The sequence below is a fragment of the Gymnoscopelus braueri genome (assembly GCF_963280865.1).
Source record: "Gymnoscopelus braueri genome assembly, chromosome: 10".
Lineage (NCBI taxonomy): Eukaryota > Metazoa > Chordata > Actinopteri > Myctophiformes > Myctophidae > Gymnoscopelus > Gymnoscopelus braueri.
In genome coordinates this window covers 14,285,170-14,301,900 of record NC_137611.1, presented here as the reverse complement: position 1 = coordinate 14,301,900, position 16,731 = coordinate 14,285,170, and the positions used below count along the sequence as shown (strand labels likewise).

The 16,731-nt window shown below is 42.5% G+C and overlaps 1 protein-coding gene across 1 annotated transcript in view; it reads left to right on the top strand.

The window, feature by feature from the left end:
* LOC308094423 (collagen alpha-1(XI) chain-like) overlaps positions 1–16,731 on the top strand; it is a 131,312-nt gene that overhangs the window by 78,699 nt on the left and 35,882 nt on the right. Inside the window, exons 36-45 of the mRNA XM_080441068.1 lie at positions 214–267; positions 393–446; positions 1,548–1,601; positions 2,540–2,647; positions 4,763–4,852; positions 9,295–9,348; positions 14,489–14,596; positions 14,773–14,880; positions 15,667–15,720; positions 16,502–16,555. Of these exons, the coding sequence (XP_080297194.1) occupies positions 214–267; positions 393–446; positions 1,548–1,601; positions 2,540–2,647; positions 4,763–4,852; positions 9,295–9,348; positions 14,489–14,596; positions 14,773–14,880; positions 15,667–15,720; positions 16,502–16,555 (738 nt within the window). The remainder of the gene's footprint in view (positions 1–213; positions 268–392; positions 447–1,547; positions 1,602–2,539; positions 2,648–4,762; positions 4,853–9,294; positions 9,349–14,488; positions 14,597–14,772; positions 14,881–15,666; positions 15,721–16,501; positions 16,556–16,731) is intronic.

Genomic DNA, 16,731 nt, shown 5'->3' with positions numbered 1-16,731 from the left:
TATGTTTGTAGCCTATACAAGGTGCTCTTCGTGGGGAAAACAACCAAATGTGCATGAGAAGCCACTTCGTCAGGGAAACTCGCTCTTGTTATCTGAAAGTCTGTGTTAATAAGTATTACTTTTTTTAAATAGAATGATGATGAACGAACGTAAATGTTCAGGTGTTTGTATTCTAATGATGTATATTTCAAACTATCTTTTCTTTTCCTCAAGGGACCTGGAGGGCCTCAAGGCCCAGTCGGTTTCCCCGGACCCAAAGGACCCAACGTAAGTATATCTCCGGTGGACCGGTTCACCAAGCAACGCGGTTCGGTGTCAGCACTTCCTCCACAGCGTGTGAAACATTGATGAGTACGTCCTGTTGACATGATGTGTGTTTGTTCGTGCTTCAGGGACCACCAGGAAAAGACGGACTGCCTGGACACCCAGGGCAGAGAGGAGAGACGGTGAGTGGGGCAACTCTTTTTAAATCCTACGGGCATTGGCTCCCCCGGGGCATTGGGCCCGCGGGCATGGAGAGAATGCTGGACTTGCATTAGTGTGAATACGCTGTCAAATCAGCTCAATTAATTTAATTCTGAAGAGTGTACAAATGGAACCATTGGCAGTGGTGTAAAGTAACTAAGTACATTTACTCAACTACTGTACTTCAGTACATTTACTCAAGTACTGTTCTGTACAATGTTGAGGTATTTCTTTTTACGTTCCTGAAGTATTTCCAATTTTCAGTAGTATTACTTCTAATCCACTACATCTCAGAGTCAAATATTGTACTTTTACTCCACTACAATTACTTGAAAACTTGAGTTACTAGTTACTTTGTAGATTTTGATAATGAGTACATTCTACTTTTGGTACTTTAAGTACATTTTGATGCCAATACTTTTGTACTTTTACTCAAGTAAATTTTGAATTCCGGACTTTTACTTGCAACAGAGTATTTCTACAGTGCAGTATTGATACTTTTACTTAAGTAAAAAATGGGAGTACTTTTTCCACCATTGGTGGTTCCATGTGCACTGAATGAATTTGAATAAGATCGCCAAAGCACACCATGGTTTCGAATACACAACACAAAGGGCAGAGGAATAAGCCTCAACGTTGCTAAAGAAATGGCTTATTATTACTGAAATGTTGCCAGTTAGAATCGATGAGATCAGCGGTCAGAATCTGCCAGAAAAATTAAATAAATAGGAATCTTCGCCTACTGTTAAATCACCCTGGCCTTGAGCAAAGGTCCAGCAGAAGTCAGTCAGTGGGAAGGGTGATTGCGTTGTTTATATCTCTTAACGTTTGCAGCAGGGAACAGATGGCAAAAGCCGTGGCTTCTCAACTTCACTAACTGTGTACAGGATGTTTCCAATCATAGAGACATGCACTGTTTTATATCGTCTCTGTCGGGGGGGGAAACTGTTACTTTTCCAGGATTCAAATTCAAAAAGCAGCAAAAGTAGCAGATCTACAAGCTCAAGCTTTACTGACTTTTAACATGTCGTGCAAATGGTGAACATACAGTAATTCCCATTTGTTTGTTTTTTTCTCTTCAGGGATTCCAAGGAAAGACCGGACCCCCAGGACCTGGAGGTGTGGTTGGACCTCAGGTTAGATTTACAACTCTTCTTCTTCTGCTCCTTCCTACCTCATGTCCACATGTCCTCACTGTGTGGGTCAGCTGTTATGTAGTGACATAAGTCAGTGGTTCTCAACCAGTAGTGGTCCTTGAGGGGGTTCCAGGTGGTCCCCAGCTAAATGATGGAGAGTTGGTAACCAAATGGACCCTTATAGATCTTTAACTCTTGAGAGAGTAAAATTATTGTTAAACATCTGCATTACTTAATTTACAAGTCTACACAGAGAATGTAGAACGATTGTTATTTTGATCAACATTTGCCTGTTATCTCTCATATGGGACCAACATCAATACAGCATGGAATTGTGGACAAAATCGTATCCAACGATAACGAGATATTCTAAGTTTTGGGTCTGAGAGGCTAAATCTCATCAAGCGGTGGTCCGTGGTTCAAATGCCGAATAAATAATGGACCTTGATAGAAAAGGGTTGAAAACCACTGATGTAATGACATAAGTGAAGGCTGGGGCTGTAGCACCGAAACACCAATGCAACTCATTGGAATGCATCACAAGGCATTGAAAGTATATGACATCAGTTGTCTTAGATGACATATCTATGACATAATACTCCAAATTTGTTCAAGGTTTCAGCCTTTCAGCCCGATCCGAACCCTATTGACTTCCATACAGTAAAATTTAAGTTAAATATTTTGGAAAACATGGAGGTACATACAGTACTAAGTTAGCCTACTGGAAGTGTGCATATAAAGTTTGCTGATTTGTGCGATTATTCCCAGACAAACACACAGACAGACAGACAGACACAGGATATAATGTACAGCTAGCCTACTGTGTAAAAATGGACTGCACAACCCGTACCACATTTGATACTGTATGACAGACAGACCTACTACATTGGCTTAGGTCATTCATTAACACTGACGTTTCTTTGTGCCGTACCTGACAGGGTCCTACTGGAGAGACCGGACCCAGTGGAGAGAGAGGGCACCCCGGATCCCCTGGTCCCCCTGGTGAGCAAGGTCTCCCTGGATCTGCAGGAAAAGAGGGAGGAAAGGTAAAACGGGAGTTTAGATTTTTTTGTGTTGTCTATGTGCCTGTAATACTTACACTGTAAAATCCTCACTGTTCATTTATCCATTTGTAACTCCGCGAATGCACAAATGGCACACATTTGTACCCTCTCCCAAGTTAAATTACCATCGAGGATTTTACTGTGTGGTGTTATGGCATCAGTGTGAAGATAATGAATAAGTGTGCATTGTTGGTTTGTTCCCCTGTGCTTTCTGTATTCTGTCTTATTAATTGGATTTGCATGTTTTATACATATTGTCCAGTGTATATATAATTGTTTTGAGAATAACCGCAATATAAGCAAAAAAAAACTTGTATTATGAAATCCAGTTACAGTATGTAATTAGAGCAGCTACCATCTCTCAGTGCATTTCATTTGAACATGTGAAGTACAGTTATGATTTTCATTTGGAAAATAATACACAATACTTTAACACAACTCTAAAAAAACATTTTTTTTAAGCCAGGAGACCGAATGTGAACACATCAATAGAGAAACTGAACAGGAGGTCTTGGCTTTTTGTTTTCACTGCCAAACAGAGCAATTTGCGTATGAGAATGTAAGCACAGTGGTGCCTTGGCTAGCTCTGTTAATGATCTGGCTTTTCCCACTCTTGAACCTCTATTTAGCCTAATGGTAATTGGTGCATATGGGGTGGACGAGAGTTATTCAAAATGGTTTCTGTTGAAACCATTCGATTAACCCTCTCACACTCTAATCTCTTCTCTCTTTGTTATTTCTGCTCGATCACTTGCTGCTATTGACACGTATAATGAATGGTACTTATAGTAGGATTGTTCCTTTAAAGGAACACTAAACAAAACCACTGGATGCTTTGGAAAATCAAGTGGACCATGACAAGTCATTGGGCTCACTCCAAATTCACACCAACAGTAACCTCGATCTCCAGGCTTTTATTTTCTATCGCGTTTTGCTCAAAAATAAGAGCCTGGACCAGCCTGTTGACGTTCCTGGCATAGGAAGTGGGTGATTTCCCCAACCAACCAGAGTGCAGTGGGCGTCGCTCCAAATGTTGTGACGTCAGGGCTCTCAATGCTGCACATTGGGGAGGAGGAGGGGCGCGGGGGGCGGGAGCACAGATCGGTGAACCAATGGGATCCGGCGGATTCTCTCTCCGGAGATTTTGAACCCGCCCCCTCTAGACCAGATATCAGACGCGCTAGGGCAGCCTACACCAACCGCGATAGTGGTTTCCATTGAGCGTTTTTTTTCCTCTCCTCTAAATGAGTGTTTCCAAAACATCCATGTCACCTTCTGTGACATGGATGTGCGGACCCATAATTCACACCTAGCTCAGACCATATAGCCAACTGTCGCTTTCTCTCGCCACAAACTTCAGTGAAAAAGTTGAACTTTCCTCAACCTTTTCACACAGTTTTTTTGCTGTCCTGTCACAACAAATCGCTCCTTGCTATAGACAATACATCGATGGAACCACACCAATTCCTCAAAGCACAGAAGCAAAATTCCGGTCATGGTGTCAGCTAAACCTGTACCTAAACCTATAGACATATAAAGGTAGACGCCTCCTTCGGCTCTGAAGCGTTCGTATCTCGGGCGCACTTCCTTGTTCCGCAGGGCTAGCCCATATAAGGCTTGGGCTAGCCTTCCACTTCCTTCCGCTTCAGCAGGGCAAGCTGGAAACTTCCGTGTGCGTCACAGAAGTTCGGTAGGCCGATCAGAGACAGGTGGGGCGGGTCTTTTCTTAAGAGGCAGCTGCGCAGCAACTAGTCAGTTAGACACGCTGTGATTGGCCAGTAGTTAACGCGATGTGATTGGTCAGTAGTCAAACAGCCCTGCGGAAGAGCCTTGTATTGAGATACCAGTCGTTACAATGAACTGCAGAGGCCAATGAGGTATCTAGGTTTCTATATCTATGCCTAAACCTGCCAGTATGGTTCATTGATACAATGTAATACTATGACCTGACTGAACTGTCCCTTCCCTGTTCTTTTATGTGTCACGTTGAACAGAATCAGTAGCGGTCAGTTATGTAAACGGAGAGTAATTTGCCGTTCATTGATTACCTGCTTGGATGTCCGTTAAGCTGATGTTGTCTTCCGTCTCTTTCTGCAGGGTGACCCAGGTCCTATGGGTATCTCTGGGAAGGTGGGCCCCGCCGGGCTGAGGGGCTTCAACGGAGTGAGAGGACTTCCAGGGGCCATGGTAAGACCAACAAGCACAGTAGACCCAAGCACAGAGACACTAAAAATTTTACTTGAGTTAAAGTACAAAAGTATTGGCATCAACATATACTTAAAGTATCAAAAAAAGTACTAAAATGTTAGAAAATAGCAGATCTACAAGCTCACAACGCGTCGCAATGCATATGTATAAAATAGGGCTGAAGTGGTTAATGTATGTTTTAGAATATAATAATTTATATCTACAAAGTAACTAGTAACTAAAGTGTTCAAATAATTGTAGTGGAGTAAAAGCACAATATTTGCCTCTGAGATGTAGTGGAGTAGAAGTACTGACAATTGAAAATACTCCAGTAAAAATACCTCAAAATTGTACTTAAGCACTGTACTTGAGTAATTGTACTTAGTTACTTTACACCACTGTAAATCAGGCACAAGTCCAACAGAGATACAGACACACAGGTATAACCTGTACATATGCAGACTCATACTCGGGAGGCATTTACACCGATGAGCACATGCACAAACTCACACACACACACACACACAAACAAACAAACATGTACGCACGTGTTCACACAAGCAGACGTACACACAGACACCTGTGTGTGTGTGTGTGTGTGTGTGTGTGTGTGTGTGTGTGTGTGTCATCTCACACATCCCTAGAACAAACCCTGCCAAGTACAACACAGCTCCCAAACCTCAATTACCAAACTAACTACCTGCTGTTGAACCAAATGTTATCTTGGATGAGCGCCTGACTGAAAGTTATGTTAGTGGTGTTCTGAATCTATATCGTCGCTGTCGGGCGGAAACCTCTGTTCCTCCAATAGATCCAATGTAGTTATTATTTTTGTCACAAGCTCTTGTTAATACTTTTAATATAAAAAAACAACAGGCACACTTCACCACTTTCACTTTCACCTTATTTTTTTTTTAAATAATTGCAAAAATGGCACATCTGCAAGCTCGCAACGCGCCACGATGCGACACGTTGTGAGCTTGTAGATCGGCTATTTTTGCTACCTTTGCACAGCACTGTTGTGCGGCAGTAATTTACAGGGGAGAAAAAAAAACAACATAAAAAGTTGAAGGTTTATATATATATATATGGGGCTATATATATATCTATCTATCTATATATATCTATATATATCTATATATATCTATATATATATAGGTTTATACAAGGTTTATGTTGGAGGACTGACATGCTCAACAGATCGAACCATGGAGGGTCGCACTCACAAATAAAAGTCCATAATTTTTATTGTTCCATTATGCCTCATATTGAAAAGGATGACAAACGTTTCGGCTATCCAGCCTTCATCAGTGGGAATAAAAACAGTGTGTGCTGTGCTTTTAAGGAGAGGCAATCGCAATACCAGGTGATCAATCACCATTAATGATAGTGATGACACCTCCCACCTGAAAGATGTCTAGGGTAATATGGCTTAACGAGCACACTCATTGACTTGAAGCTAGAACGAATAAAACACATACACGTGGGCATTAAGTGTATAGTCAGACATTGCATAACAAGTTCCAAAAACCACAGAAGAAAGCCGTACATAAATCAGAGTTCAACTGTTGGTTGATAATGAGGCATAGGTTAGACCTATTGGATGACTCATGTAGAAATCAACAAGGTACTCAGATACTCAAGTATCTCTTGATTTATCTTATGATTGTCCGGTCTATAGGGTTTTAGAGGCCATATCATTACCTTGACGTCATTCATAATAATAAAGGAGACTTGTTACACTCTTCATACTGTATATAGGATATATATAGTTTTAAGGGTATGCATCCAAAAGCATTCCCGTTGTAAATTAGAAGCAATCTTTCATAGTTGCCACCAAAACTACCATGCTGATATATGACATGAACACTGAATTCCGAATGCACAAAGGCATCGTATAATGATTTTCTGTTATTATTTTGAAACAATGACACTAACTAATTAGTTATTTAGCTACTTATGTTATTTAGAGTGACATATTAACATACTGCATTGACATAATATAGCAAAACACTAGAAATGCATGGAAATTAATTACTAACTAACTGTACTCAAGCCCATAACATGGAGGGACTGCGACATGCAATGCCTCCTACTCCCAGGGTTAGGTTTGAGTTCCGATATTAAAAAATAAAAAAGAAGAATGTCCTTGCGGTTGAAAAGTTCAAGGTAACAGGGAATGAGTTGTGGGAGCAAATATCAGAACATCTCTGGTTGAGTCACCATTTCAAGGGCGACCGTCAGGACAGCACACAGCGCTGCAGAGACTTATTACAGCTGTTATGTGTTTATCCCCCCATGTGTGGGGTGCTGACCTTCTCCTCATGCAACATGCATGCACATGTAACACATTTCATTTCTGTGTACACTCACTCACACGTACCGAACAAGCTAGCACACATGACTCACTCTGGGATACATGATGCACACGAGTAGACTGGTACTGTACACAGAACACAAAAACATTGTTAACCCATTTCGACCCGAGGCCGATTCTAAAAACGCCTTCTAAATCCTGAACTAAGTTTTCTGAAAAACTTCAAATATTGATTAAAAAATGACAAAAAATGTATGTTGCTTTATACTGTACATGGCAACAAGAACCCCAAAAGGGGTTCCCGTCTTGAAAGGTATAGTTACAGATAGGAGTTCCGGCCCTAAATGACTGTCTTTACTTATATATAACAACATGCACACACACGCACACAAATAATCAATGCAAATCAATCCAATGTGTGAGCATGCACAAACACACAAATAGACCGCACAAATCTTTTCTCACTCGATCTTGGGCGAGCATGCACTCGCGCGTGTGTGCACACCCATGCACGCACGCTGCGACACTCACACACACACACGCACACGCACACCTACTTGAGCATGCATGCAAAGAGCGTCTCCCTCCTATCTCAGACAAGCATGTGCACAAAGAAAAACACAAGCGCATAAACACATCATCTCGCCTCTCCATCGTGGGGTGATCAGAGGCGTGCTAGCAACACCTGAGCCAATAAATAACGCTTTGTGTGTGTGCCGTGGCTGTGTGCTGCCCCGGTAAGTGGGAGCTTTCTAAAGCACCGAGGTATTAAACAAAAAAAGTGAAAGCCATTGAATTGTGGGAACTGTTTGGCAGCTACCACGCCTTTCTGGCTCTGACTGGAGCGTGGTATGGTATGAGGCTTTAAATTAGTTATTATAATGAAAGTCTTTTACAGCTGCGGGGCGAACAACATTTTCCATATGCCATCTTAGCTGCTCGGTGCCATGAGTCATGCCAGGCACTTGCATGCGTTAGCTTGGAGGAGAGGAGATGACAGGAGGCCAGAGATTGATGGGCGCTCCCTCCTGCTGAGCACCATACTCACTGGGGGGCTTCAGGCTCCTAGTGGTTGCTTGATAACGAGGTGTAATCCAGAGACTGTGCTGTAAGATGAGCGGCTCTGTAGTATACACCTTGTCGATCGATTCCAACGATACACCAGCACAGCCGGAATCACGCGTGATGTGCATGTGACGTGTGTGTGTAAGCCTAAACACGTAAACAAACATCGAGGTGGATTAACGCGCGTACAGGCACACCGCCCACGCGTCAATACGAGCATGCAGCACGAGCAGCAGACACCTTGCGAGCACAGGCGTAAAATGCGCGCACACACACACACACACACACTCTCACACACACACACACACACACACACACACACACACACACACACACACACACACACACACAAGCAGCATGACGTGCTCATTCACCCACACAGACCCCCTGCAAAGCGAACACAGGCATACTGTAAAACGAGCACAGCACCCGAGTGTGCAAAGACACACACTGACATATACGCACACAAACACGTACTGCACACACACAAGCACACACAAGCACACGTTAACATTTAACCCGCTAAAACCGGTAAAGGCATCTGTGTCATTTTAGATTTTTTCTCCCTGTACATCTGCTATTTTTGAACATTTTTGAAAAGTCTTGAAAATGTTGAATAATTTTGAAATACTGAAACGTGTGAGAACTACTGATTTAGAAGGCATTTGCAGGCATGTTTTATTCATTTTTCATGAACAAAACACACAAAACAAAAGACAAACTATAAACATCACATATTATGTTGCCAAACATCATCTTATATAATAATTCAAAACAAAGAAGGCACAAGTGCTGTTTTTTTTTATCAAAAAATGTGAAGGTGGGAGCAACATTGAACAATAAAGTATACAAACGAAAAGGATTTTTAGCTCGTTCCATTCTTTCAAACAACCAGTTCCATTTATATTATCTCACACATAATACCTTCTTCGGCCTCAGGTCTTAATGGGTTAAGAGCCCATTTGACAAGCAGGCTATAGCAGTGCTCTTTGGACAGCATTGAGCAGTGGCCCCGCAGTGCAGCCAGCGCTAACCTCTCTCCTGTCTCCTTTACTTCCAGGGTCCAGGTGGCTTGAAGGGAGGAGAAGGCCCTCAGGGAGTAGGGGGCCCCAACGTAAGTATCCCGTTACCATGGCTACTGTTACCTCACCTCTCCAGGAGGACTGTCTGTGCACATTTGTTCTTTTTTTTGGAGGAGTGAGGGAACAGCATGTACAGTAGTAGTAGTGCACGAATGTTGCAGCAAGGGGATAATGATGATATTCTCTGTAGGAGAGAAGATAAGGAGTGTGTGTGTGTGTGTGTGTGTAGGAAGGTGTGTCACACCAGATGCTAGGTTAAAGGTACAATGTTGAAGTCCCGGTCTTCAAAACGGTTGTATCAAAGTGCCATCATCATGCAGATTCAGAAACACTGTCACCTGTCAGAGTTGGGTCCAAAAAGTTATCAGCGTTTGCTTCGTTGCCTTGAAGGTTTAATCAGGATGATCGTTAACACATATTAGCATTTTGTCATATTAGCATTTATATTGGTATTTCATCCCGTTATTTAATTCTCATCCATATCAATCACAATTATCCTCCCTTATAGCCTCCTCAAGCCCCCTTTATAGTCTTTTAGCTTTATTTCGAAAGGGCCCCCCACCCACCCACACACACACGCTCACTCTTTGCCACTCGTTCCTTCTAAGCCTAATCTATGCTCTGTCGTGTGACGGTGTCGCGTCGAGAACGGGCAGGAATAGCAGACCTACCAGCTCACAACGTGTCGCACCTGCTGCGTGATTTTTGAGCTGGTAGGCCGGCTATTTCCGATGCGCGACACCGCCGTGCGACAAAGTATGGTTCGGGCTTAACTCGTCTGCTGTAAACTGTGTCACACTCCGCTTGTTCGTGAGTGGCTTTTGACAAAAAACGAAAAGGGTGGCACAGCAGAGTAATCCACAAAGAAGTGGGCCGATTTCTCTCTCTCTCGCTCTCTCTCTCTCTCTCTCTCTCTCTCTCTCTCTCTCCAGTGGTGGAAAAAGTACACATTTTTTATCAATACTGCGATGCAGAAATACTCTGTTAAGTAAAAGTCCGGAATTCTAAATTTACTTGAGTAAAAAGTACAGTACAAAGTATTGGTATCAAAATTTACCAAAACTAGAAAGTACTCATTATACAGAATGTCTCGTTTCACAAGTTTTCAGACGTATAAAATGTATTAAAATCTTTTGAAAATAGCAGATCTACAAGCTCACAATGTGTCGCATCGTGACACATTGTGAGCTTGTAGATAGGGTTAGGGTTAGGGTTGCATATACAGTAGGGCTGAAGTGGGTAATGTATGTTGTGTAATAATAATCAAATTCTACAAAGTTACTTGTAACTAAAGTTTTAAAAAAAACTAATTGTGGAGTAAAGGTACAATGTTTGCCTCTGAGATGTAGTGGACTAGAAGTAAAAGTACAGAACATTGGAAATACTCCAGTAAAGTAAAAATTACCTCACAATTTAACTTAAGTAGAGTACTTGAGTAAATGTACTTTACACCACTATCTCTCTCTCTCTCTCTCTCTCTCTCTCTTCCGTCTTTTTGAGGCTCCTGGCCACTGATGTGTGGAAGTGTCTCCTCCAGCTCCGTAGAGATCTGTACAGAGAGCGGCTGGCTGGCTGGTTGACTAGCTGACAGGCAGCTTTGAAGAGTCTGACATTTTGTTCAAGCGATAAGCGCTGGCTTCCGATAACTGCCTCTGCCTTCCCCTCCCTTTCACCAGTGCCAGTCTAGATAAAACGGCAGATATGCAGGGCACTCATAATGAAAGAGAGGGTGCTGGTGGGTGGCTGTGGTGTCGGGGAGGGGGGGGGGGTCTTGTTTTTGAATGGGAGTAATCATTCGCAGAGCAAATTATTATTTTCCTTTTGAATTTTATTTGATAGGGATGATGCAATTTAAGTTCCCATACAGCATGAGAATTACACAGCTGCACAGAGAGTTTATAGCTGTTGCACATTTTCAACTCTTGTCCCTACAGTAGTTGGACTTTACACGCAGTGTCATTAAAGCAGGTTTCGTTGTCATAAAATCACAATGCACCGCAGATGTGGAAGCACGACAAAATTCGCATACCAAAATGCCTTGGTTGTGATGTGTTGTGGCAATTAAAAACAATTGAAACAACAATTAGCAATACAATACTTTTAGCTAAAAATAGGTACAGTTCTGGTTTGCTCTCAGCCAGCACGTAACCTTTGTTGTAAAATATTTTATATCTGGAATAAATTTTCATTGCGTTTGTTAATGTGTTCCAAAAGTTGACAGCCCTTTATGGAGAAAGCTGATTGTCCAAATTTAGTTGTAGGATGTGTAATGTTCTGCCATTCACCATGTTACTGTAGTTATGAGGTTATGTTTTACTATGTTACTGTCCTGTCTTTATGTATGAGATATTGTAGTTCTACTCTGTTATTTATTGTCTTGTCTTTATAAATAGCAAGTAAGTAAGTAAGTAGCCATGTGGCCCATAGGGCAGGAGCCTATCTCCTGTTTCTGTAGCGTGAAGCGTGTTGATGTTCAAGTACACCCCCTGACGCCAGTATGTCGCAATCCAACCCTTGACGCATAAGTGTCAGCAGGGAGGGATTTGGTCCCATTTTTATAGTCTTTGGTACGACCCGGCCGGGGGATTGAACCCCGACCTCACAGGGTGTTCACTCTTCTAACCACACTGAGCTGTCATTATAAATGGGGTAGTTTTACTCTGTTAGTGTCTTGTCTTCATATAAAATGAGGTAGTTGTACTCTGAAGTGGTACTATTGGCTTGCATGTGCATGATGGACTGTTTCCACAGGATATGATAACGGCGTCGAAAAAGAGGGTGGTGTGACTAAGTACAATGCCCCCACACACTAGAGATGTGATATTTTACCCCATTGATTTCCCTGCCAGTGATTGCACTCTGTGTGTGTGTGGGGGGGGGGCATGAGAGAGAGAGGGAGAGGATGAGGGAAAGCCAGAAAGTAGGAGAGGAGTTAGTGAAAGTGTGCGAGTGTGCGTGCGTGTGTGTGTGTGTGTGTGTGTGTTTTAAAGCATTCCCCATGGATGAGTGACCACCAGGCCAGTTAATTTAGAGTAGATGCCAGCGTACAATCCCATCAACAAGAACCAGAGGGAGGGAGGTAGAGAGAGAAAGAGAGAGAGTGCGTGCATGTTTCAGGGGGTATTGAGTACTGAGTCAGAGTAACTTTGTGCGCATATGTGGGCGTGCATGTGTAATAATGTGTGTGTGTGCTTGTGCAGGCAGGTTGGCAGGCTAACATGGTCAGTCTGGAGTTGTGTGTCACACAGGACATTGTTTGTCAAGAACCAGACCGGGTGGCATCTCACACCAGCATCTGAATCACAGTATACTGTAGATGCGCGCTCCCCCACTTCTAAAAGTAGCGCTACACCCCTCAAGGACGCAGGGACAGTTGGTATGATTCTGGCCCCCTGCACAGTGAGGACTGGAGCACACACCTGGGCACAGTAAACACAAAGTTAATAAGAAAGTCAGAACAAAGACTTCCAGAAGGGAAGCGCAAAAACAAACACACATTATTCTATTTCTAGATCAGAACTCTCTTATATCCACCCTGCTGTTCCCACCCCACACAGGCTGCTCTCACTGCAGGCACGGCTTCCACTGGTTTCCATTGAAGTTTTGGTCTAATCTTTAGTTCAATAAAGAGAGATCAAGTTGAAGCGAAACAAATGCATTGAAATGATAATGAAGTTCAGTAAAGTTGTGGCGATTAGACGCAATTAGAGAGAGAACCCTACATGGAGTCTAGTGGTGGTGCAGATGAAACCTCCTTCCTACTGAACTCTTCTTCAATGTTTTTTAGGCCAAGGACCCCCTAGCTGAGAGAGAGATGAAGCAGGGACCCCTGCTTCATCTCTATATTGTATAACATTGTGTTTCAGATTATAATTTTTTTTACTTGGTCTGCTTTTTTCCGTCTACACCTACAGTATACCTCTTTGCCAAAAATAGCCGATCTACAAGCTCACAATGCCTCGTGCTGCGAGGCGTTGTGAGCTTGTAGACCTGCTATTTTTGGCTAAAGTTTCTCTTCAGAAAAGGGATACTAGGGTTCAAGTGGTTAATGTAAAAAAACAAAACAAAAACATATCACACAAAGACTTGGCGGCCCCCCTGTAGTAACTCTGGGGACCCCCTAGGGGTCCCGGACCCCCTCTTGAAGACCCCTGATGTAGAACAAGGTGGTTGCTCAGCGCTCGATAGAATGACAAGTGATATCAGTTAACAAATGAGCCCATTGCCTTGATTGGCTATGACTGCAAATTGAAAGAATCTGATCGGCTAGTAGAGCTCACGCTTAGAATTGTGATCGAAAGGTTTCGACAGCGTGGGAACGAGGACGTGACATGGTTGAAATACCCAGAACAGAAATGAAGTGCAAAAAACAGCTATAGTGTGAGAGAAAGATCTTTATTGCGACTTTCGCGGAATCTTCATTTTGAAGCTTACAGTCCATTCATGTCCTCCTATACAGACTCCAGCAGGAGAGACTATAGATTTCTACCACTCTTCTAATAAGGCATCTTTGTTTTGGCTGGGGAGATATTGTGCTATGAGCTTCAGGCAGTACTACTGGTCAATGAGTAGGCATAATGTACCAGTGTCTATACATTTCACAATGAAGGAGTATAGGGAGATCCATCTCCAAAGGCTGCATTATGTACTAGTACTACGTATATTGTATTAACATACTCTACCATACAGCTTGGTTAAAATACAATTATATTTGTTAAAATACGTCCTGGATTGTAAGCTTTAACCCATTCAATCCGGGAATGCTTCTGGGTGATTTTAGGTTTCTTTTGGCTATTTTTGAAAAATCTTGAATATATATATTTTTAAAGCAAACATTTGTAACTCAAGTCTTTGCTTCTGGAGGTCCCTGGAACAAAATATTTTACAAATGTTGGCTTTACAAAAAATATATTTTCAAAGATTTGCTAAAATTTTCTAGATTTTTTTAAAATAGCAGATCTACAAGCTCATAGCACGCGGCACTCGCCACGCTATGAGCTTGTATATCTGCTATTTTTGAATAGCCAAAGAAATCTATAAAATGACAGAGATGCGTTCCCGGTCTTAAGGGATTAAAGTCATGTTTTGCCAGTAGTCTTAGTTTTCAATTTTCATGATCTAAACTGCTGGCTTGGAGACCATGTCTGATGGTTCTTTATTCCTGGATAACAGGGTTCTCCCGGAGAGAGAGGTCCAGCCGGACCCGGTGGTCCCATTGGCCAGACAGGACGCAATGGACCCCAGGGACCCCCTGGCCCCGCCGGTGAAAAAGGAGGACCTGTGAGTATATACTCTCTTACTCCGTCTCTCACCAATTCCCTCTCTCTCTCTCCCTCTCTCTTTATTGCCTTCTCTCTCTTTGTGTCCCTCTCCCTGCTTCAGTTTTTCTCTGTCTTCGAGATAGAAGTTGCCATCATTGGCCAAAGATGATAACATGCTTGTGTCTTTGTTTTTAGGGAGAGAAAGGTCCCTTGGGTCCTGCTGGTCGAGATGGCATCCAAGGCCCTGTTGGTTTACCTGGTCCCGCGGGCCCTCAAGGGCCACCCGGAGAGGACGGTGACAAGGTATAGAGTAGATCATTTCCTTGGCTGTGCTACACCCTTAACCAGAATCCTGTGGTTTAATGTGTATTGTAGAGAATTCATTATTTTACCTTATGGAGAGGCAATTAGTGAACCCCGTCTTAATTTGGTGAAGTGTAATGAAACGTTAGAGCGACTTGCCTGCTAGAGAAGCACTCTGTGTTCTATTGGCATCTCTGTAATTAGCACCTTCTGAAACATTATTCTTTATTCTTTATCCTTAATGAATTCACTGATTATTACATTACAGTCATTTAGCAGACGCTTTTATCCAAAGCGACTTACAATTATAGCCGCAGAGCATCAGGATTTCCATTCTACAAAATGTCACACTTTCCACTTACAGTACAAACCTCACAAATGCAAATGAGATCAACAAATGCAATGATTTCATGGAGCCGTTATGCTGGCGTTGTCTTTATTCCTAGACTTTCAAAACAGCGTGTCCGCAGCTAATGCACTTGAACAGGGATTAGGCGTCTTTTTGAGCATTTTGTCATCATAAGTGTTCCAACTCAATCGGGTCACGTCTCCTCATCACGTCATGTCATCAGCGATGGTGCCAAAGTTATACACGGAGCCAAGTAATCAATTAATTGCAAACACTTTGCCCAAGATCTTTGTGGGCCAATCGGATTAGACTCTCCAAGAGTAATATTTACCGAGCCAATCACGGTCAAGGTGACATCTAATGATTTTGAACTGAAGACTAAACATTGGTTGGGGTTGTTTTAAGATGTGAACTGATGTGTGTCTGTTGCTTTGCAGGGTGAGGTCGGTGAGCCTGGACAGAAGGGAAGCAAAGCAGACAAGGGTGAACAAGTATGTGTGTTTTTTTTGTCTTTTCTTTCGATGGCAAGTTCTTATTATTATCATTTTTTTAATATTAGTGTTTCATTTAAAATCAGGAAACATGCACTCTTCTCAACTCCTTAACTGGGACTTGATGCAGATTTCCCCTTATAACAATAAATGTAGAATAAACAGGTTGTTATTAGCTAGTGGCTCATTGAAGAAAGGTTTAAGTAGAATATATAGAATATTAACCAGAGTGCTGCCCTGGTGAATTACAAGTAATTATAAGTCATCAGGCAGATATGGTTGTATATGAACTATATATAGATAGTTATTTATACTGTATGTACTGTGTGGATACCGTGCAATCCATGGAGTTATTCCAAGTTGGCAAACGCATCGGTGACACCCACAAGGATTGATCACTTCCTCGTCCATGTTTGACACAGAAGCACATTGTTGTTATGAATGGAAGCATCCGTTCTATACTTTTCCGGATCACACTCCCCCCAAAAAAACAGAAATGCATTTAAATGTTTAATCCATTTTGGAGATAGATAGGGGTGGAGTGACGGCAGGCCTGAGGCCACGGTGTTAAATATTCTCTTTTGTCAAGTACCATTCCAATCCATTGTCTGAATCTCCTTAAAACCAGAATAAATCACGTTGTGTATGCCGCAGGAGTTTTATGAGATGCATTTGTTGTCCGTGACAGATGCAGACTACAGCACATCAAACATAAATCCACAAACTTTCTGAGCGTCCTTGTTCCTAACTGTGAATATGTCCCTGTCCTCCATGTTTACAGGGACCTCCAGGTCCAGCTGGTCTTCAGGGCCCTGTCGGAGCTCCCGGTCCAGCTGTGAGTACCCCGTGTTGCCATGTCCATGTCTGGGAAGTTGCTTGGAAATATTGGTAGTTGCGGGTTGCGTTTTTTTGGGGCTTGTTTCCAGGGACCCCCCCCATTCAAGATTTGTGTTGTTAAAATGCTTTTTAAATATACAGAAGAGATCAACGCTGGGTCAATTTAAGCCTTTC